This window comes from Micropterus salmoides, unplaced genomic scaffold (genome assembly GCF_014851395.1).
Source record: "Micropterus salmoides isolate LMB-PRFRI ecotype aquatic unplaced genomic scaffold, ASM1485139v1 Ms_hic_scaffold_2, whole genome shotgun sequence".
NCBI classification, from domain to species: Eukaryota; Metazoa; Chordata; class Actinopteri; order Centrarchiformes; family Centrarchidae; genus Micropterus; species Micropterus salmoides.
In genome coordinates this window covers 47,289,181-47,311,584 of record NW_024041150.1, presented here as the reverse complement: position 1 = coordinate 47,311,584, position 22,404 = coordinate 47,289,181, and the positions used below count along the sequence as shown (strand labels likewise).

Here is a 22,404-nt window from a genome sequence, read left to right as displayed (position 1 = left end):
ATACACACACTATTACACACACTGGAGAGGGTGAGACACACACACACACACACTAATACACACACTATTACACACACTGGAGAGGGTGAGACACACACACACACACTAATACACACACTATTACACACACTGGAGAGGGTGAGACACACACACACACACTAATACACACACTATTACACACACTGGAGAGGGTGAGACACACACACACACACACTAATACACACACTATTACACACACTGGAGAGGGTGAGACACACACACACACTAATACACACTAATACACACTATTACACACACTGGAGAGGGTGAGACACACACAAACTCTATTACACACACTGTTACACACACTGGAGAGGGTGAGACACACACACACACACTAATACACACACTATTACACACTGTTACACACACTGGAGAGGGTGAGACACACACAAACTCTATTACACACACTGTTACACACAATGGAGAGGACGAGACACATGATGGAGAAGATAAAACACACATGATGGAGAGGATAAGACACAATGGAGAGGACGAGGCACATGATGGAGAGGACAAAACACACAATGGAGAAAATGAGACACAATAGAAAGGATGAGACACGATGGAGAAGATGAGACACATAATGGAGAAGACAACACACACAATGGAGGATGAGACACAATGGAGAGGACATGAGGACAAGACACTCAATGGAGAGGACAAGACACTCAATGGAGAGGAAGAGACACTGTTGGGTTAGGGAGTCATTTCCACTCTTCAGATTTGAGTGACAGGTGGACTGTGTCCTCTCAGGTTGCTCGCCGGCAGGTGGTTCAGCAGCCACTTTACCCATTTCTAGATCAGCCAGTCAAGCGCTGCCAAGATGGTGACGACCGGAGCTGCCAGGAGTCGCCACACTGACTTCACAGTGGCTCCTCAGAAACCAGTGGTGACGTCATGGAAACTACGCCCATGTTTTCTACAGCCTGTGACACACGTTAACAACCACACACATTAACAAACACACACAGTAACACAAACAAATGTTAACACACACTCACACACAATAACTCAGACACAGAAACCACCCGGCCAACATCAGCAGAGATAAACTCCATCTGGCCATCATCAGCAGTTATTTTTAACTCCCTGCCTGTTTATTTTAGGAAACATTTCAGAAATGAAACGAAGCGAAGCTGAACTTTCACAGCTGTCAGGGTGGAAACGCTCATCATCACATGAGTCACTTCAGCAGCATCAAGAGAACTGAACTCTGATCACACTCATACACTTTTGATTTCCTCTTCAGATTAAATGATCACATCTGCAGGATGTGTCTGATTAATGGAGCCAATATTAATATCTGATGGATCTCACCTCAGTTAATGGGTTAAATGTCACAACAAATCAAGCTCATACAGAGACATATATGTATCTTAAACAGACACTTTAGGGTCCTGTTGATCTGCTTTGGATTCTTAGTTCTAATGAGAGGAATGGTTAAAGCTACAGGACTCAACCATGATGTCTAACATTTAGGGCTGTCCCCAATGTTACTTTTAGTTCAAGCCATTAGTCGACTAGTCGTTGCACTTTTATATTTATTTAATTAATTAAATATATATTTTGGGGGCAACATAAAATGGTTTCATCCTTGACACTGTGTTACAGAGAAATACAAAACTGTAATCTGGAGCCTTTACATGATACATTTTACAAGCAGCCTGCCATCTGTTACGACGAGCGGTGATGATGGTGAATGTGTCAGAAAACCCAGTGAGGTGACGGAACATGTTGTTATTTCAACACAGTGTGACCTGCAGCGTTATCACCTAGTACTGTATTACCTAACATCAAACTGTCCTCTGTCAGTCTCAGAGGCTGTGTTTGGTCCTGGTCCTGGTCCTGGTCCACTGGGAGGCTGCTGAGCAGTGTTGCAACAATCTGCTGATACTTTCATTCCGGCCTCAACAATGAGAAGCTCCCAAATGGAGTTTGAGGTTGTTTTTTCCCCTTGTGCCTAAGTGACCAATGAAAACATGGTTGACTGAGACTCTTCTCATTGACATACGGTTAAGTCAACTAGTAGGGGGCAGCCGTTGTTCCCGCATCATTTATTTCTTAATATCTCTAAGGGAAAAAGAAGACAACTGTAACCGGTAGCGTACCGCTAACTCTCACAGGGGGTCAGGAATAAGGTGGACCTCCATCACTCCTCTGCTGTGATTGGAAATGTTCCGCTCTCCCAGGTTCCCTGAACTACACACCAGATAACAAAGAACCAGTCAGATCTGCTGAAATGAAACATCAGTGGCCTTTGGAGCCAGGTGAATTGTGGGAAGCTTCTGGATTAAAATGTGTGTGTTAATGTGTGTGTGTGTTCAGGGGAACTCTGGTCTGGGCTTTAGTATCGCAGGAGGAACTGATAATCCTCACATCGGAGACGACCCATCCATCTTCATCACCAAGATCATCCCTGGAGGGGCGGCCGCCCAGGATGGACGCCTCAGGTACAACCCCACCCCCCCCCCCACACACACACACACACACACACACACACACCCCCACCCCACACACACACACACACACACACACACACACACACACGCTCAAAATGCACTCTTAACTCTTTGAAGTAGTGAGGACCAGCCAAAGTGTCCTCACGAGGCAGAATTGTCCTTACAATGAGGGTTTTCCTCTCCCTTTCTAGGGTGAACGACAGCATCGTATTTGTTAATGACGTGGACGTGCGTGAGGTAACTCACTCTATCGCCGTGGAGGCACTGAAGGAGGCGGGGCCTGTTGTCAGGCTGTATGTCCTGCGGCGACGCCCACCGTCCGAACGCATTACACAGATCAAACTAATGAAAGGACCTAAAGGTAGGAAAGGAGACAAGGAGACAAGGAGGAGATATATTGTTGTAATGTTTCCAATTATTGAACCTAGATTTTAGGCACACCTGTGCGATACTCATGCTGTCAGATCAGCATCTTGATATGCCACACCTGTGAGGTGGATGGATTATCTCGGCAAAAGGAGAAGTGCTCACTAACACAGATTCTGACAGATTTGTGAACAATATTTGAGAGAAATAGGCCTTTTGTTTACATAGAGAAAGTCTTAGATCTTTGAGTTCAGCTCATGATGAATGGGGGCAAAAACAAAAGTGTTGCATTATAATTTTCTTCAATGTATACTGCAGACTTCGGTCTCAACTGGTTTCACTCTGTGTTTGAGTATTGTTTTTTTTTGGATCAGCTGTCCCCTTGAAGTGATTTATAATATTAGAAGTTTTAAACGGGCTGGTCCTTTCCCTTTCTGGTCCAGGTCTGGGCTTCAGTATAGCCGGCGGTGTGGGGAACCAACACGTTCCTGGAGACAACAGCATCTATGTCACCAAGATCATCGAGGGTGGGGCGGCACACCGTGATGGACGGCTTCAGATCGGGGATAAAATACTGGCTGTATGTTAAAAAACCCACCACATACTGTTCATATGTTGTTAATACACATCGTTCTAGTCTCACCTGACCTTTGACCCCGGCAGGTGAACCATGTGTCTCTGGAGGACGTGCTCCATGAAGACGCCGTGTCGGCCCTGAAGAACACTGGGGAGGTGGTCTACCTGAAGGTGGCCACGCCCAACTCGCAGTATATCCACCCCACTGATCGATACAGCCCCCCCGACCTCACCAGCTGTACGTACACCTTTTGGCTTCCTGTTTCTTGAGTTCATCCTGTGGTTCTAACATGAGCTCTCATCAAAGTCCGTTCATCTACAAAAAACGGTTAACAGTTAAAAAGGTGAAATGTACCTTTCATTGGAATCACTGCATATTAAATTCGTTACAATCCAATTACTGCCATAGAAATGTTTTCTAATCAATTTAAAGAACCTTTCTACTGCTTTGTTAGAGAAAACCTACTGTTGTTCCAATCAAATCAGAACATGTATACTGATATAAACAACTCCACCACACCTGGTTTACACGCAGTTAGGAGACTGGGCATCATGCTAATACAGCTGCTAATACACTGTGTAGACCATTTCACCCTTGCCCCTACCATTTGCCCCTACCACTTGATTTTTCAGAGGCACACTCCAAACTATTTTCTTCTTAAATTTTATGATAACCATGGTTATTCTTAGTTTAATGTCATTTCAACATAATATGGTGATTTTCTTAAAATCAATCATAAAATAAAATCACTACTTCAGCCACTAGCATGCTGTCTCATGCTAGTGGTAACGTTAGTCACCTGAAAATGAATCTATGTGTTTTATTTTTTATTGGTGACTTGTTAGATCGCTTGAAGTGTGATATAACATTACCATAGGAGAGATATTACCACAGCGGAGGACGGCATATTGGAGTTGTTGTCAATCGTTGTCATGGAGAAATCCTATAAAAACTAATAACAACTAATGACAACTAATGAGTTATTGGGTTCCTGAAGGTTTGTTCCAGTTCGTAGGGGAATATTTCAACACCTTGGCCCTTGTAACTCTGTTTTAAGGGCCAAGAGTGCAGATAAATGCTGCTGTTACACGTCCTGGAGTGTGTTGGCCTTAATGCAGGTCAGACTGTGATGAGCTTTACTGTAGATGTCACCATGATTTCTATGGGGATTCCTGCTGAGTTTGGTTGCTTTACGACGTTAGTCGAACATGTTGAGGACCTAACAACCTGGGGAGGGTCTGCACATGCCAACCACTAAAGGCCACTTGCAGAACTTCTTTACAAGCATTACAGTGTCTTCTTTCCCTACAGCCTACATGGAGCCTGACTACATGTGTGATTACCCACAAGCCCTTCCACCTCCCTCACCGCGGCGATACTCCCCTATCCCCCGTGGCATGATGGGAGAGGACGATTACTCCCGGGAGCCCCGCAGGGTTTGTGTGCAGCGTGGCTCCACCGGTCTGGGCTTCAACATCGTGGGTGGAGAGGACGGAGAGGGAATCTTCATCTCCTTCATCCTGGCAGGAGGACCAGCAGACCTGAGCGGAGAGCTCAGGAAGGGAGACCAGATCCTCAGTGTGAGTACTGAGACCAGATCCTCAGTCTGTTCAGAGACCAGATCCAGATCCAGACTTCATTACACATTTTGGATGCTTAAACGTGTGTGTGTGTTTGTGTGTTCAGGTGAACGGTGTGGATCTCAGGTATGCGACACATGAACAGGCAGCAGCAGCTCTGAAGAACGCCGGACAGACTGTTACCATAGTAGCACAGTACAGACCTGAAGGTGAGGACCTGGAGCAACTAGGGGATAAGTGTCTTGCTCAGGGACACATTGGTGGATGTGTCATGGTATGATCTGTGATAAGACGTCTGATGCAGTTTCTTACTAGAAATGCTTTATTAAATTATTTAACACCTGCTAATTTGCACTGCGGATCAATACCTACTATTCTCGTGCTGGTTCGGTTCAGGAACCAGACCTTTAGGTGTGAACCCGCCCTAAGAGGATTTGTTGTGGAGACAACCAAAGAGACAGAATATGGAATTAGCATATCTGTAATGTATTGTGGAGCTAATACACACCCATGCTAAGCTGACAGTTGTCCATCAGTGAAGGTGGAGACCTGCTGCACCTGTTCAATCTGTAGCGGGGAACACACACCTGACAGACGTTAATGTGTGTTTGTCTGTGTGCGCGTGTGTGCGTGTGTGCGCAGAGTACAGCCGTTTCGAAGCAAAGATCCATGACCTGAGGGAGCAGATGATGAACAGCTCGTCTGGGAGTCTGAGAGCCAACCGCAGCTTCTATGTCAGGTAAACCAGTTTCACCTGGAGTCTCCAAACCTGGGGCAGGTAGCTCACCTGAAGTGGTCCAGCTGAGACCGCATTAATCAGCGTTAATGAGTTGCTCTGTGGGTGTTTGCAGGGCGCTGTTTGACTATGATAAGCAGTGGGACTGCGGCGTCCTGTCACAAGCTCTGGACTTTAACTTTGGGGAGGTTCTTCATGTGATGGACAGCGCTGATGACGAGTGGTGGCAGGCCAGACGAGTGAACCAGCAGGGGGAGCTAGAGGAGCTGGGATACATCCCATCCAAACACAGGTCCGTATAGTACACACAGTACTGTGGACCTGCTGTAGTACTATTAGCTGCTCCGCCGTAACACTCCTGAGGTGTGAACACAATGTGTGTTTGTATGTTTCAGGGTGGAGAGGAAGGAGTGGTCGCGCATGAAGAGTAAAGGTGAGTCTTCTGCTCTCATAACAAAGCAGGAACTGAGACTGACAAAATGCTGATCCTGTTCTTCTCCTCACAGGTAGAGAAGGGTTCGTCCACAGCTACGAGCTTGTCACCCAGATCGAAGGTCAGTGTCACTTTAACCTCTGACCCTGTTTTAAGATTTTACAACAACACAGTCCTTCTGTTGTACGTCAAAGTCATGAGGAATAGATACACTGGGGTCAGGTTAGCACACTCAGCGCCTACAGCTTCACTAAAGTTCAGGATCCTCGCAGACCCTTGTGGACCCCCGTGGACCGTCATGGACTTGGACAGATGATTTATACGTTCAGACCCCTGCAGATACTATAAATTGAACTTTACTCTTACTATTTGTTCCATGCAGCAATAAGAGGCACACTGCATCCAGGGCCCCAGAAGGCCCCTTCAGACACAGGCCTGGGGGCTTTGATGTTTGGAGGGCCCCTAAAGCAGAGTCTCTGTTAGAGGTGATTGTTACAAAGACATGTGAAACGACCACACAGACTTGACTCAGAACCAAAACGCTGTGTGTTTGACACAGTAGAGGGAATCGGCCCAGTTGGCCCAGTTTAGTATCCGTACTGGTTATTTTTTGTGTATTTATTATCTGTATCCTCCAGGTGTGTTTGTTAATGATGGTGTAAATAAAGTTTCCTGTCTCTGTCTCCAGTGGACTACGCTCGTCCCGTCATCATCCTGGGTCCAACCAAAGACCGAGTCAATGACGACCTGTTGTCCGAGTTCCCAGACAAGTTTGGCTCCTGTGTCCCTCGTAAGTGTCGTTTCGTCGCGTTGAAACAGGAAATGGGGCATAAACAAACAGAAAGTGACCGATGTATCTCTCTCTGCAGACACGACTCGCCCTCGGAGGGACTACGAGGCCGATGGGCGGGACTACCATTTTGTGTCGTCACGGGAACAGATGGAGCGCGACATCCAGTCACATCGCTTCATTGAGGCGGGGCAGTACAACAACCACCTGTACGGGACGTCGGTGCAGAGCGTCAGACAGGTGGCCGAGCAGGTGAGACTCGCCAATCTATTACATCATACGATTACCATTGTGACGCATGTTGTGGTTGTCATGGTAAAGGTTGAAAGATAATTTGGTGGTGATGTGTGTTGACTGTCAGGGGACTATAAGCAGGTGTTCCTAATGTGTTCATGTGTGTGCGTGTTCACCAGGGGAAACACTGCATCCTGGACGTGTCGGCCAACGCCGTGAGGAGGCTGCAGGCAGCTCAGCTTCAACCTATCGCCATCTTCATCCGACCACGATCCCTGGAGAACATCCTGTAAGTCAGCGCAGTCATCACATTACAGAAGATGTTGATGACGTTGCTGCTGTTTCATTGGGACTGCAGATAATTTATGTTATGTGGGAGTTTTCTTGTATATTAGGAATAAATACAGAAGTTCATGGTGTGTTTCTGTTTTTGCGCATGTGCGCGTGTGCAGGGATCTGAACAAGCGTCTGTCGGAGGATCAGGCGAGGAAAGCTCTGGATCGAGCCATCAAACTGGAACAAGACTTCCTCGAGTGTTTCACAGGTGAAAATGCACTTCAAGCATTTAAAACTTTAAACTTTAGAGCTTCTCAAACTTTGGTGTTAACTGTGTGTGTTATTGTGTGTGCAGCCATCGTGCACGGCGACAGCTTTGAGGAGGTGTACCACCTGGTCAAAGCCGTCATCGAGGAGCAGAGCGGCCCTTACATCTGGGTTCCTGCCCGCGACAGACTCTGATTGGCCAGTGCCAGCCATGGGCGTCATCTTCACGGACACCGCCACCACCCCTCACACCCTCCTCCTCCTGTTAGCGGCGTGACCTGATGGAGAGCGGACTTTTGTCTTTTTACTTTTTCTACAGAAGGATGACAAACGAGCACACTGATTGGATTGGATGCTGTAGCTGTGGCAACCAGGAGATGTGTTTTTTTAAGAAGAGGGGACCTGTCTGTCTCATCATCTGTCAGAGGAAAAGATGGAGAGAGGATCGATTGATTTTGTGTGGATTCAATAATCCTGTATTATCAGTAATGAATGAATCGGACTGTAGAGTTAAGTTGGTGTTGAAGTATTTATATTATCCTATTTATTTATTGATTTATCTATTTATTTATTGATTTATGTGATGTGAAAGTGGTGTGTGCGTGTGCATTTGTGTGTATGTGTGTGTGCGTGTGTGTAGTGTACATAAAGACTTGTGTGACTGTAAATAAAACGATGGGGCTCAAACACACAGTCTATTCAGGGCTTAAAGTATCGAACACTAGACTACAACACCCATGATCCCTCTCTGCTGGACTTCATCTCCCACAACCCCCTTCTTCTGGGCTACAACACCCTATTACCCCCCACTACCTGGACTACAATATTCACAACCCCCCTCTGTCTGGACTACAACACCCTTAATCCTGTTGTAATGGACTAAAATTGAACACTTCAGTTGGACTACAACAACCACAATCCCTCTGCTGGATTCATCTTCCACAATCTTCTTCTGCTGGACTACATCACCCTATATCACCATCTGCCTGAACCGAAAGACCCACAATCCCTTTTTGACTACCACACCCTAAAGCCTGATTCATACTTCGTCGAGTCTATGGTGTAAGCTGCGCACATAACCACGCATTTATACTTGTGCATTGGTGTCTGCGTTGTTCTGCAATCTGCAATTGGCGGTAGCGTTATAGTGTCGACTGTATTGACTTTGCCAGCTGAGCAAGCTAACTTCCTGTAAGCCAGGTAACATCGTAATCGTGCATCAATTCTAGATTTTATCAACCAATCCGCAACCAACCAATCACAATTCTTGTGGTCATGTAGTTAAATTTTTGGGGAGGTGCACGTCAAGCTACGGCGTAGGGTACTACATAATGCCCTCAAGCACACAGGAAGTTCCCCGTGCTTTTAAGTAAATTTTACTCGCTGCCAAACCAGCGGCTGTAACACGGTGTATCAATATAGTATTTGACCGTCAAGACCCAAGCGAAAGGACTCGTTTAACTATCAGAATGTGATCGATTCTGTCATTAACATTTGAAAAGGCTATACCGGCCACACGTATACGTACGTACTTTTATCCACATTCACGTTAGCGGAGGGCTAAACTAGACGTTAGCTTGCTTGGTCGACAAAAGTCAACCCAGTCAACGCTGTAGCGCTACCGCCAGCTAGCGTTTGGGGGTGTAATTACAGAATGACAAAGACACCGACGCATGAGTATAAATGCATGGCTATGGCATAGCTACGCACATAGAACCTACGCAGAAGTATAAGCAAAGCTTAAATCCCCTTTTGTCTGGACTACACTACCGATGTTCCCTCTGCTGGACTACAACACCCCAAATCCCCCTTCTGGAATACAACACCCTTCTACTGGATTACACTCACAATCCACATCTTCCAGGACTACAATGAACATCCCTGGTTGTACTACAACTCCCTAAATTCTCCTCATCTGGACTACAACAACCACAGTCCCTCAGCTGCACTACAACACCCTTATTCCCCTTCAACTGGGATACAACACTCTAAATCCCATTATAACTACAATACCCTAAACCCCCCATCTGGACCACCACCTACCGACAATCCCTCTGCTGGACTATAACAACCTTATTCCCCTTCCCCGGACTATAGCACCCTAAACCTTTCTCATCTGGACAACACCCTAAATCCCCTTCTACTGGACTATAACTGAACCCTTTTGATCTGGACTACAACAACAACAATCCCTCTGCACCATACTCCCCCTTCTTTTGTAACGGACAGTTAGGACCGTTTTTAATGATCACTGTCTCTCTCTGGTTGCTTGGCAACAAGGAGGTATACCTGAAACTGAACACTTCCATTTTTAAGCAAAAGACTATGGACTACATTACCCACGGTTCCCAGCTCCAGCAAAAGGATTACACCACCAACAATCTACAGCACAGATGGACTATGTTACACATAGGTCCCAGCTAACGATCCTCTAACCACAATCCCTGGCTGTGGGTCTATGCTGCCCAAAATCCTGCTGGATTCTGGACTACAGTACCCATGATTCCCTGCTCCTGAACCGGAACCAGAGACAACGTTCAGTATCACTTTGGGGATAGAGTTAAAGCTTCAGGCTCACAAAACACACCTGGACAGCGTGGGGGTGAGGCACGTACTGCCCTGACTCCATTACCCACAGTTCTTTGGGAGGTCCAAAATGTCGTCCTCCATCTGTGACATCATCTGTGAGAGCGAGTGGTGTGTAACCATGGCAACTGGGACTGATGGTGGATCCAACATGGCTGCTGCTGCTCCCAGAATGGTTTCTGATGGTTCCAGTGGGGATTTTTTTAGACTGAATATCAGGGTCATGTGAATAATTATAATAATTATTATCATAAAAATAATCAGAATTATTGATGATGTAATATCATCTCACATACACACATACAAACACACACACACACACACACACACACAGCGGGGTTACCCGAGGTCGTCTTTTCTTTCTGAGCACTGACAGAAACACTCTTTATAAAAGATATAAAATCATATCTGAATATTTATCAGCCTGTCACACACACACAAAAAAACACACACACAGAGAAACACACACAGAAATACACACACGTAGAGAAACACAAAAACACACACAGACACACACACACACACTTACACCAGTATAAAGGAGGCTGTTGGATGGATGACCGGCTTGTTGTTAAATGAAATAATTAGTTATTAATGAAATTCAACTATTGAAATATTGAAATAAATTCCTTATAAAACCTGAAGGCCTCGTCTCAGATTCATTTATTTACAACTCAAACTGCACATACTCTGACGACATGAACATCAACATACAAGGTGATCTTAAATGTTGGAGACAGGAGGTTCTCCACCTCACCTCCATTCACTCCCAGCCTCCATTTGCTGTGTAGTCTTGCATGTCGGAGCAAATGATGTGGCTATTTTTGTTTCAGGCCTTTTAGTCAAGTCAAAACACAAAATGAGTTATGACTCTTTTCAAAGCATTGTTCTAAGTCTTTCTAATTCAATCTGGAAAACTATGCAGCAGATTCTATTGATTATAGTGTACCGTGCTCCCGGTTCATACCCTTGACCTAGTATTAACATATGGAATTGAAATTGAAGAATTGATGGTCCTTCGTTATTTTCTGAGTTCTAATTATTTGACTTTAAGCCACCAAGCAAATACTTCTAGATCTCTATCTGATCGTGCTGTGGCGAAGTTTAAAGATTCAATTGCATCAGTGTGTAATTCAATTCTGTTTCAAAATACAGGACTGCTCCGAATGACACTTGACACTGTTGCTCCTTTGAGAGCATCATGGAAACTTGAGAAGAAATGGTGTCTCACTCATCAAGAAGAATCTTGTTTAATGTGGCAGGAAATGTATAGGAAGGCCCTATGTAGCACCAGAACAGCTTATTACTCCGAATTAATCGAGGAATGTCAGAACAATCCCAGGTTCCTCTTCAATAGTCTAGCCAGAGTGACGGGAAGCCTCCGATCTACTGAACCGCGTGTCCCTCTTGATCTCAATAGTGACGTTTTCATGAACTACTTTAACAACAAAATTCTAATTATCAGAGATAAAATTAATCACCTCCTCCGAGATCCTTGAAAAAGCAGTGGCAAATCATCTTTGTGAATTTTTGACAGCACTGGTAAAATGATTTCTAATGATCTTTTAACTGCATTGGCTAAGGGACTAGTCCATGTGTTGGTCTTGTTAGATCTAAGTGTGGCATTTGATACAAATGATCACCATATTTTATTACAGAGACTTGAACATTTAATTGCTATAAAAGGAACTGCTTTAAGCTGGTTTGAATATTACTTATCAGATCACACCCAGTCACATGTAAATGCCGAATCCTCTCAGAGCAAAGTTACCTATGGAGTTCCGCAAGGTTCAGTCCTTGGTCATATTTTATTCACCTTATATATGCTTCCGCTGGGTAATATCATTAGGAACCACAGTATAAAATTTCTTTGCTATGCAGATGATACCTTTCTATCAGTGAGTAATCAGAATCGGATTTATTGCAAGGTTGTTTTTACACATACAAGGAATTTGTTTTGATGACTAGGTAAACATAAACCTATAGAAAGGTTAAGATATATAAGATTAAAACAAAAAGTAAAAAATATTTCACTTTATGTGTAATGAATCTAGAATATATGAAAGTCTCACTTTTTGACATAAATTACAGAACAAATGAACTTTCTCACAATATTCTTTCTGAGATGCACCTGTATGTGTGTCACAGTGTGCATGTGTCTCAGTGTGTATATGTGTGTGTGTTGTGTATGCTCCACACATCTCCGGTCAGGGCGTTGGCGGCTCCCTGCAGCGTCCAGGTAAAGAAAGCGAGCTGCCGTCTGAAGCGTTTCTCGTCGAAGCGTTCAGGGTCGGAGGTCAGCAAGGCCAGGTGCTCAGTAAGTGCTGTCAGAGTGTGGTCACCGCGGCCGTGGATCACGTGACGGAACGGCGTCTCCACCACTGACACGTACTGAGACAGGAAGTAGTATTCCACCTGGAGGACAGACAGAGGAAATTATTTTATTATTCTGTTAAACTCTATAGACCAGGGGCACCAGTTTGCTACGTTTCCGGTTTGAATGACGTTTCCTTGAAAGCATGGAGCAGGCATTGAGGTCTAACCATTGTCTTGGTGTCAGAGGTGTGACAAGAATGTAAAAACAGCCATATTTAAAGGCTTGATTTGAGCGTTTCAGAGTTGAGAGGTATCAGTAATCACTTGCAGTAATTGTGTGAGAGGTGAGAGGTGTCAGCAGCAGTTTTAGCAGTATTTGTACCCTCATGACGCATGCGTTTCAGAGGTGAGAGGTATCAGCGGCAGCATTTGCAGTATTTGTACCCTCATGATGCGAGTGTTGTAGAAGCGAGCAGTCGTCGGGTCATGCATGTCGCTGTAGTCGATGGCTCTCTGCAGCGTCTCGGCTGCTCGGCTGTAATCTCCTCTGGCACTGAAAACCCACTGAGGAGACAAACCTCTGGACTGAAGACATAAATAGAGAGACAGAAAGCTCTTTGAACTCCAACATATTCTGTCATCTGCTTGTTGAGCTGGAGTTTTGTTACTTAAAAACACATGAGTACAAAAACTTTCAAAACAAAAGACAGATGCTTCTTTTATTGACAGTGTTAACTTATAGTTACCAGCCAGCTTGCTAACTGGTAGTTTTTGGCGAGGTACCTTTGCATGTTGCACTGCATGTTAGCTAAGTACCAAAAATCCTGCTAAAGAAAACTGAATCTACTGTAGCCCAGTGGAAAATGTCATGTTCACACTAAAGTTACTAGTGGGCACTGCGCCCTTTCAGGTATCCCCAAATTGCGCTGCTCCAGAGAAAGTGAAAGCAGGAAGTAAGCAAAGCAATACAGGAAGGGAAGAGCCTCCCGTTTTGATTTACTCAGTCATGCCTCGTGGGTGTTTCCAGCTTCCAAAATCGGTATATGTTTAAGATGTTACTTCTGTACACAATTATGGAATCTTGTGCACTAACATGAGTTTATACAGGTGCAAAATGTAACGTTCTTTTGCTGATGGTGATTCAGTGGTCCGATGTTTGCAGATGGTGTCAGCTGTTCAGAATAATTCGTTGTGTACAGTACCAGCATTATTGTTTGTTTTTATTGTTTAGTGCAGTATGGAGTTGATGGCTGCCAGCCACTATACGTGCAAACGAGTTATTACCAAGGCAAACTGTAGTCAGTACATGTTGTTATACTGCAACTTTTTGTTGATATTAATGTACCAAATGTTCCATGTTCTGAAACTGATAGTATGTGATTTTGTTAGGAGAGTTACCACTACAGTTATTTATGCACTGAGATTTATGTACTAAATGGAGTTACTAATTTAGCACAGTTTGTATGGACATTTTAAGTTAACCTAAGGTACAAGCCACTGTATTGCTCATTTTGGGTTGTGAGTTGATAAAGTGGTAAATTTGATTGTATTGGAGAATCATTGTGAAATATAAATCAGTTGAATCTTCCAAATCCCTTTAATACCCCTCTCCCATTTGGAGAGTGGTCGAGAAATAAAAAACCCCGAATGTAGTTTGTGTCCAGTGTCATTTCAATCTCACCCGGCAGCACTAGTTTGCAAAATGTTTGGTTCTAGAGACCTGGTGACGTAGTGACTGCTCATAGGGCTAGTTGGTAAACCTATGTAGTAGAAGAACTAACTGCTAGCATGCTAGCCAACTGGCTGGGCACTAGCCAGTCTGAAACAGGCCTCATCTCAGATAATGATGAAACCCAGTATGGACGTGGACCAAGCTGTCACTTGGTGTTCAAACAATGACCTCCAGCTCAACACAGCCAAAACCCAGGAACTCATTATTGACTTTAGACGTAGGCCATTTCCCAAAACACCCATACAAATAAACAGCAACCAAATCACCATCACTGACTCCTTTAAATTCCTAGGAACACAAATTAGCAATAACTTGAAGTAGACAACTAACACTGAACACAAGAGCTGAACAAAGATTTTACTTCCTCAGGCAGCTCAAAAAATACCGGATGTACAGGTGAGGTGAGAGAGCGTACCTGCAGCTCAGCAGAGTGCTTGTTGAGCTGGGCGCTGAACTGCAGCACTGTCTGGGCGTAGGAAGTGATGCGGAGCGGAAGGATGTGGTCGTGGGCCAATCTCAGCACCATCTCCCCCACCAGCTCCCCCAGGCTCCGCCCTGCGATCCCCAGACGACCCCCCAGCACTTCCTGTAGCCGGGAGGCGCTGTCCAATGGCGTGTTGACAAACGGGTAAGCTCGCTCCTGAACGGACAGACAGATCTGATGACATCAACCTGAAGCAAGCACACCTGTACACCTGTACACATCACATGGCCTCATGAGACCTGCACACTGTGGAACAACTCGACACACAGATGGAAAAGATACCTAGCATAGCACAGCAGTGTCGTGTTGTCAGTTATTAAAAGTTCACCTCGCTGAATCTGAGCTCCACAGCTGGAACTCCTGCGAACGCTGTGAAACTGTACGCTCCGCTGTTCAGATACAACGGCTTCATTCTGTGGAGAGGAAACTTTAGTTTAGGCAGGTCTTCTTCTTCTCTTTCTTTACTGCAGCATTTAGAGCATGATTTAGTTTGTGTGTGTTTACTGCCTCACATCCTCCAGCTGCCGCCCTCTCTTTCAGCCTGGCTGTAGATGCTCTGACCTGCATGTTTAGGATGCTCCACCTGCCTCATGCACACACAAGCATGAAAACATAAACACTTTATGTTGCTTTGGCTGATGTCGACAAACATGATGAGATATGACAAAATGGTAACATGACATGAAGGCAAAGCAACACTGAAGTAAATAAATCCACACTTCATCCCTCAGGTTCACCTGTCTGATGGCAGCGTCCAGCAGGTCGACCAGCAGAGGACTGATGTAGGCCGACAGGACATCATCACCTGCAGACAGACAGAGAGCGGTCGTTATTGGCTGGCACATTAAAGAAGGTCTCCTGTGATTGGCTGAGAGATGTGTTACCCATGATAGCCTGGTCCAGACTGAAGTAGGCTACAGCTTTCAGGTGGAGCATGGACAGGTAACCCTGGCAAACAGAGGTCATAGGTTATGGCAACCACAGGTCAGAGTTGAGGTGGCTGAAATGTTTCTTCTTCCTTCCTGTGGTGTGGAACGTGTTTCTGATTGGACCAACCTCGAGCCATTCAGTGGCTCCAACGTTCCCGAAATCTCCAGCATCCCAGCTGACAAACAGCAAACTGCGTCTGGGACTGAAACCTGCACAGACGAGCAGAAAGCCAGTTGCCGTGATTAAAGCCACAGTTAGAGGGCGGTGTGCTATCAGCTTACACAGATATTCACCACTTCACCAGAGACCCAGTCCTTTATCATGCTAAGAGACTCTGGACACCTGACTCCTGTATCCATCCCTGTAATCTCTCACAGCCTTCCACTAACCAGTTCACTAGTTGGTGACAACAGCAACAGCCTAGTGACATCCAAGCCACTACCCAGAACACCCTACCATCCACCCATCCACCCAGAACACCCTACCATCCACCCAGAACACCCTATCATCCACCCAGAACACCCTACCATCCAGCCAGAACACCCCACCATCCACCCATCCACCCAGAACACCCTATCATCCACCCAGAACACCCTATCATCCACCCAGAACACCCTACCATCCACCCAGAACACCCTATCATCCACCCAGAACACCCTACCATCCAGCCAGAACACCCCACCATCCACCCAGTGCCATAGCATCTATCCATCCATCTTCAACCGCTTATTCGAGGTCAGGTTGAGGGGGTAGCAGCTCCAGCAAAAGATCCCAAACCTCCCTTTCGAGCCACATTAGCCAGCTTTGAAATGGGGATCCCTAGGTGTTCCCAGGCCAGTATGAAGATAAAATCTCTCCACTTAGTCCTAGGTCTTTCAGCTGGACGTGCCTGGAACGCCTACCTGGAGGCGCCTAGGGTCCATCCTTACGAGATGCACAAACCATCTGAATTGGCTCCTTCCAATGCAAAGGAGCAGCAACTATATTGAGTTCCTCACAGTTGCCTAAGCTTTTCACCTTATCACTAAGAGAGAAAACCCATTTCTGCCGCTTGTACCAGTGATCTAGTTCCTTCAGTCATGAACCACCCTTTGTGACAACATCAACCTACCAACTACATAGTAACCACCTGGCAACACATTGGCAATGCCCTCCAAACCAGCAACACCCTATCAACAGCAAAAGACAGTAAGCGCACCTGTCTCCAGGTGAGTCTTACCGTTCTTCACCATAGCAGAGAACGTTCGAGCTAGCTCCAGGAGGATCGCTGTTCCAACTCCAGACTTCACGGCTCCTGGACCCAGCGAGTCCCTCTGAGCTCCCAGGATGATGTACTGGTCTGACAGAGAGATAAGTTTATTAAGATCCCTTCATGAAAAATGTGAACCTGTCTGTCAGTCCGGTGGTACCTGGCTCGACGCGGCCCTCCAGAGAGGAGAAGATGTTGTTGAGCAGGACAGGCGTCATGGCGTTGTGCACCGACATCTTGACTCTGCGTCCAGAGCTGAACTCTGGACCAACCACGCAGCTCACATACGGCAGCCGACCCCGCCATGACGGAGGGCAGGATGGACCTGACAGCTGGCTGAAACACAGAAACGGAGTGAGGTCACAAGAACACCTGGGCAGGTAACCTGAGGCGGTGTGGACTCACCTGAGCAGCTTGGAGGCTACAGTGGCACTGATTGGCAAGGCTGGGATGAGTGGCAGGCCGGAGGACTGGATGGCTGGGAACTGAGTGTGATTGAAGGAGGGAAAGCCGGGGGTGAAGGGGTCACCTGACCCCAGGTGGACCTGTGATTGGATGACACAGAGGGAGATTCTGATTGGTCCGGAGCAGCGAGACATGGAACATGTGTGTGTTTGTATGTGTGTGTGTTACATGTTCAGACACGGCAGTGTGTGTGTTCAGTCCAAGGCGTCGGGGGTCCTGCGGCAGGTCGGCGGGGTCGGGGTAGATCAAGGCCCCGCCCGCCCCATTCCTTTCAGCCAACCTGACCTTCTCTGCAAAACTGACCCCACCCCCGACACGCATCACCACCACGGAGTCAACCACAGACACGCCCGCACTCTTCAGCCAATTAAAATCCTCTGGACGGCCATAGTTGGCATAGACCACGCCCCCCTGCAGAGAGAAAGAGAGACAGGTAAAGATAACAGGGGTTGTGGTTACCATGGTGACAAACACATCCTGTCTCTGCCTCACCGTGGTACTTCCTGTGGCGCTGTATGGACAGTAGTCAGACGGGTTCAGGGGAATCTGTTCTGAGACCATTCCTGCAGAGTCCAGCAGCCACAGAGAGCTCCTCTGAGACCTGCACCCAAACAAACACCTGTTTTCTCCACCAGTTCTCTCCGACCTCTGACGTGACCTTTGCTGCACCTACCTCTCGGGGAACTGCAGCGTGGCGTACAGCGACTCGGTCCAGGTGTGATCCATCTGCAGCTGTCTGAGGCGACGCAGGATCTCTGAGGCCAGAGAGGTTCCCTCTGAGGAACCTGGAGGGTGACTCGCTCTGCTGACCCGACTGATGGAAACAGAAACACTCAACAACCTGTTCTGATTTCTGGACTTCGGCCCACATGACCATGGTACCAAAATCTATCTAGTACAGAATAGAAATGATGGTGAGGAAGGAACATATGACCCAGTGCAGCAGAAAGGCTCACTGGTGGGTTTTCTGGTTCAGAGAGGAGACAGGAAGTGTAGAAGACGAACCAGTCAGAGGTCTTCAGTGATCAATAGAAACATGAATCATGTAAACGGTGTACCACCTGACTGTGTTGTGGATATCTTCATCCTGCAGCAGCCTCCTCATCATCACTCTCAGCTCTCCCAAGTAAAGCCCCGCCCCTCCTTCAGCAGGTGGTTTAGCCCCGCCCCCTTGCTGCTCATCCTCCTGCCCCCCCACCTGGGAGCAGTGGTAGCACCCACCAAACACTGCATAGGCCAATAGGAACGCTAAGAAAGAGAGACAGGCCACACCCACTTTAATCACACGATCAAACTGACCAATGAAAGGTGTGTGTGTGTGTGTGTGTACCTGTGGTGAAGATGACGACCCCACACACACCCAGGAACACGCCGGCTCTCCTGTAACCATGGCGATGGCGCAGCACCAATGCTGTGATGTCACTGCTAGGCCCCGCCTCCACCTCCTCCTCAGCCTCCGTCACAAACCTCATCTCCACCCTCGGAGCTCCTCCCACCTCATCTTCAGCCACGCCTACTGAGGAAGACTGGAGACAGAGAGAGAAGCGTCACCATGGTTACAGGTAAGAGAGGGGAGGAGCTTGTATACCTGGATGTCTCACCTGCGTCAGACGAGTCCTGATGGCGTCCATGACGACCTGCAGGGCAGACGGACAGTTAGACAGTTAATTTTACAAAGTAAATAATGACGTGAAAGACGTGTAAAACTTTGCATTAATACTGATAACTGTATTAATGCAAAGTTTTACAGCTCCTGCAGTCAATAATCTCTCTTATTTACCTGTCTGATGTTAATAAGAAGCTTTTTACATTCAGTAACGTCGTCTGTCAGTAAAGTTCTCTGAGAGTCTGCTGAGAGACTAAAAACCAACCCGTTCTCACTCTCAAGTCGTCACATGGACATGAATAATTGGCGTCAGTTTGTGACGCACTGGGGATCCCTATAGCGTCATAGTTCAACACAGTGGGGGAAGCCCTGTAGTGTAGGTTTTTGGCGGTAAAGGTAGGTATATGATATTTGTAGAAAATACTGAGTAAGGATTTTAATTTAGGCAAGTTACATAAATTGACGTAAGTGACATGTAGTTATTTTAACCCAAACCATGATCTTTTCCTAACCTTAACCAAGAAGTTTTGTTGCCTAAACCCAACCAAGTACTTTTTCTGTGTGTAAACCTAACCTAACTAGCCTAACTGCAACATTTTAATAACGTTTCAAAATGGCAATGTTTCAAAATGCTAGGTTTTTTTTTGAAAGTCTAACTGGACGTTGCATATTTATTGTTGCTAACTTTACCAGAAGTTGTATATTTGTTAACCGCAGAGCCCTAAATGTAAATATGTCAAAAAGGTCAAAAGGGGGTACCCAGGTTGTTTAAAGGTGACGCCAAAGGGCCTTGACTAAGTGTCAATATGTGACAAGCTGGGAGGATGAACATGCAGTATACTCACAGATATAATAAGCTAAGCTAACGTAACTTCATCAGGTGCTGTTGGTGTAACGCTAATGTTACTTTCAGTCAGCCAGTTGTTGTCTGAAGGAATGAGTCAGTTCATTAATTAACTTTGATTAATCAAACATCTGAATCATCCTCCAGATGTTTTCAAACATCAACACGTTTAGCTTCTCTTCACAGCACAGTTAGCTGTGCTAATGCTAATGTTAGGTGAGTAGAGCTTAGAATGAGAACTGGATTTACTGTTTATTACAGCAGTCACCTGCAACCATGGCAACGGTATATATCACAGCTGTAGCCTCAAAATAACAACATAAAAACTGAGACTGTAATAACAAAATGTTTGTTTTTGTCAAATGAAACTTACAGAAACTAATTAAAGAGGTGGTATTATGCTTTTTGGCCATTTCTCTCTCCTTTATTGAGTTATATACCTTTTTGTGCATGTAATAGGTTTGCAAAGTGAAAATAACCAAAAGTCCAGCCCAAAGGGAGTTCCCATCTCCCACAGAAAACTCCGGCTACTTCAACACACCTTCAAAAACAGAGGTGGGAAAACGGTGAGCTGCAGCACACAGCTCTCCTCTCCCTTCCAAACACTAGCTACCCTCCAGGCAGTCAGTGGACATAAAGTTGTTCCTGTGATGTAGAGACAGAGCTCAGTTAAAACTTTATGGATACAGATTAATAACTCACCACTCTGAAACTCTCGCTCCAGCATCTCGCTGACCCGCCCTTCTCTGCATCTGATTGGCTAGTAGTCCTTAACTAGAAACTGCGCATGTGCAACTCCCAACAAAGATCATTTAGAGACAAGATGTATCACTCCATAGCTAAAACAAAGCCTTCAACACACGGTTAAAAGAGGAGCTGCAGCAATGTGCAGTATGACAAAAAATATAACCATGTAAACCTTTTCTGGTACAACCTCTAAATAAGATTATGAAACAGAAAATGAGCAGAATACCACCTCTTTAACTTTTCTTCAAAACTGATTTTTCCTATTTTCAGCCTGTGTTTTCCTTTAATAGCTAAATTCTTCTGTATTCATACTGAACTCATATCAGTTTACCACATTGTGTAAATGTACTTCACTGTTCAGATACCGAAAACACATGAACGGTTTCTACAGGCAGTATCATTTTTATTTCACATCTCACGATGTCAATTCAATATTTAACAGTGTAAGTTATGATTCATGCCGTTGTGTAGAAATGATTTATTAACCCAGATGTTTCAGACAAAATGTAAATGATGTGAACAAACTACACATGAGGCTGGATGGAAATGACAGAGCTGCAGCATGCAGGCGTCAGACTCCATCAGAGACTGATGAGGCCTCAGTTTATTCAGCTCGCTGTGATTGGCTCCTCAGAGGGGTCAGAGGTCGGCGTGCTGTTTGTGTGGTTAACTTTATCAACAGTAAGTAAACACACACTGACGCTGCCTGCTGGAACCACCTTTCCCCTGCATCAGAGTCTGACCTGTCAGCTGAAGCTCCTCATTCTGATTAAGGTGTTGGATTTAAGGTGGTATTTATCAGGTGCAGCAGTCTCTGAGGATTACAACCTTAAATCTCATGTTTTGTAACAGCTGTTTGCTCTTAAAGAACGTCTCCAACACGTCAACATGACGGACAAAAAGTCTTTCAGAGGCTGAAGAGTTAACAGAACTCATGAAGAAGTACCACAGGAAGCTGGACTGGATCAATCAGCTGATCAATAACGAAAACAATCCACTGACCTTGTTTATTCCTCCTGTTTGTCTTCTCTCTCTTCGTTCATCCGTCTGTTTCTGTTAGTCAGTTTGTTCTGTGTCGACTCTGGAGTCCAAACTGCCCCCCCCACACACACACATACGCACTGACCAATCAGGTACAAGCGAGCACACGTCCCTGCTGGAGAACATGAACGCTGTATTTCTGCTTGTATAAAATCATGAATCTGTTCCTCCAGCCGGACTTCATGATCACATCGTCTCACCTGAACCTTAATCAGACAGAAAGATGGCTGCTCACTGGCTGCTACAAAGCCAGTTCACCATCCCCAGGGTATCTGTCTGTTATCAGCTTCACTAACAGCCAATCATGCTCAGCGGTCACATGACGCTGGTTATCAACTTGGTAAGTCAACACAGGGTTTCCCAATCTAGCCATGAGCTGAGGCCAACCTTTATAAACATTTCTGGGAGCATATCAAAGCACTTTTATTTGAATCACTTAAAGAAGCTTTAAACAACCGCTCACTTCCACAGATGCTGAGGCAAGGTGTAATTATTCTTGTTCCAAAACCAAACAAAGATCCCAAAATCTTGGACAACTGGAGACAGTAACACTATTAAACAATGATTATAATTTGCTAACACACATATTTTCAAATCGTCTTCTAAAAGGTCTTCCTCAAATAATAAGTGACACTCCATCAGGA

The 22,404-nt window shown here is 45.6% G+C and overlaps 2 protein-coding genes across 5 annotated transcripts in view; one reads left to right on the top strand and one right to left on the bottom strand.

The window, feature by feature from the left end:
* Window positions 1-10,990, top strand: part of LOC119912410 (disks large homolog 4-like) — a 35,380-nt gene extending 24,390 nt beyond the window's left edge. For both annotated transcript variants that reach the window (XM_038731591.1, XM_038731592.1), the window contains 15 exons: window positions 2,368-2,492; window positions 2,693-2,862; window positions 3,311-3,447; window positions 3,531-3,681; window positions 4,756-5,024; window positions 5,131-5,233; window positions 5,667-5,763; window positions 5,876-6,052; window positions 6,156-6,193; window positions 6,267-6,314; window positions 6,882-6,983; window positions 7,063-7,235; window positions 7,397-7,506; window positions 7,670-7,761; window positions 7,849-10,990. In XM_038731591.1, the coding sequence (XP_038587519.1) occupies window positions 2,368-2,492; window positions 2,693-2,862; window positions 3,311-3,447; window positions 3,531-3,681; window positions 4,756-5,024; window positions 5,131-5,233; window positions 5,667-5,763; window positions 5,876-6,052; window positions 6,156-6,193; window positions 6,267-6,314; window positions 6,882-6,983; window positions 7,063-7,235; window positions 7,397-7,506; window positions 7,670-7,761; window positions 7,849-7,955 (1,899 nt within the window). In that variant the 3' untranslated portion in view covers window positions 7,956-10,990. The remainder of the gene's footprint in view (window positions 1-2,367; window positions 2,493-2,692; window positions 2,863-3,310; window positions 3,448-3,530; window positions 3,682-4,755; window positions 5,025-5,130; window positions 5,234-5,666; window positions 5,764-5,875; window positions 6,053-6,155; window positions 6,194-6,266; window positions 6,315-6,881; window positions 6,984-7,062; window positions 7,236-7,396; window positions 7,507-7,669; window positions 7,762-7,848) is intronic.
* Window positions 10,991-10,992: 2 nt separating this feature from the next.
* On the bottom strand, window positions 10,993-22,039 carry tfr2 (transferrin receptor 2). 3 transcript variants are annotated; one of them, XM_038731589.1, is made up of 19 exons: window positions 21,722-22,039; window positions 20,514-20,617; window positions 19,124-19,159; window positions 18,853-19,048; window positions 18,584-18,770; window positions 18,196-18,336; window positions 18,015-18,123; window positions 17,691-17,933; window positions 17,463-17,602; window positions 17,218-17,393; window positions 17,028-17,147; window positions 15,935-16,017; window positions 15,763-15,826; window positions 15,616-15,683; window positions 15,391-15,461; window positions 15,207-15,291; window positions 14,810-15,034; window positions 13,107-13,247; window positions 10,993-12,761 (listed from the first exon to the last, which is right to left on the bottom strand). In XM_038731589.1, the coding sequence occupies exons 3-19, from the start codon at window positions 19,151-19,153 to the stop codon at window positions 12,507-12,509; spliced, it is 2,334 nt and encodes a 777-aa protein (XP_038587517.1). In that variant the 5' UTR covers window positions 19,154-19,159; window positions 20,514-20,617; window positions 21,722-22,039; the 3' UTR covers window positions 10,993-12,506. The 3 variants fall into 3 exon arrangements, with proteins under 3 accessions (XP_038587517.1, XP_038587516.1, XP_038587518.1); XM_038731588.1 differs by lacking the exon at window positions 20,514-20,617; XM_038731590.1 differs by lacking the exon at window positions 20,514-20,617 and having other exon boundaries at window positions 12,621-12,761; window positions 13,045-13,247.
* Window positions 22,040-22,404: the final 365 nt, after the last annotated feature.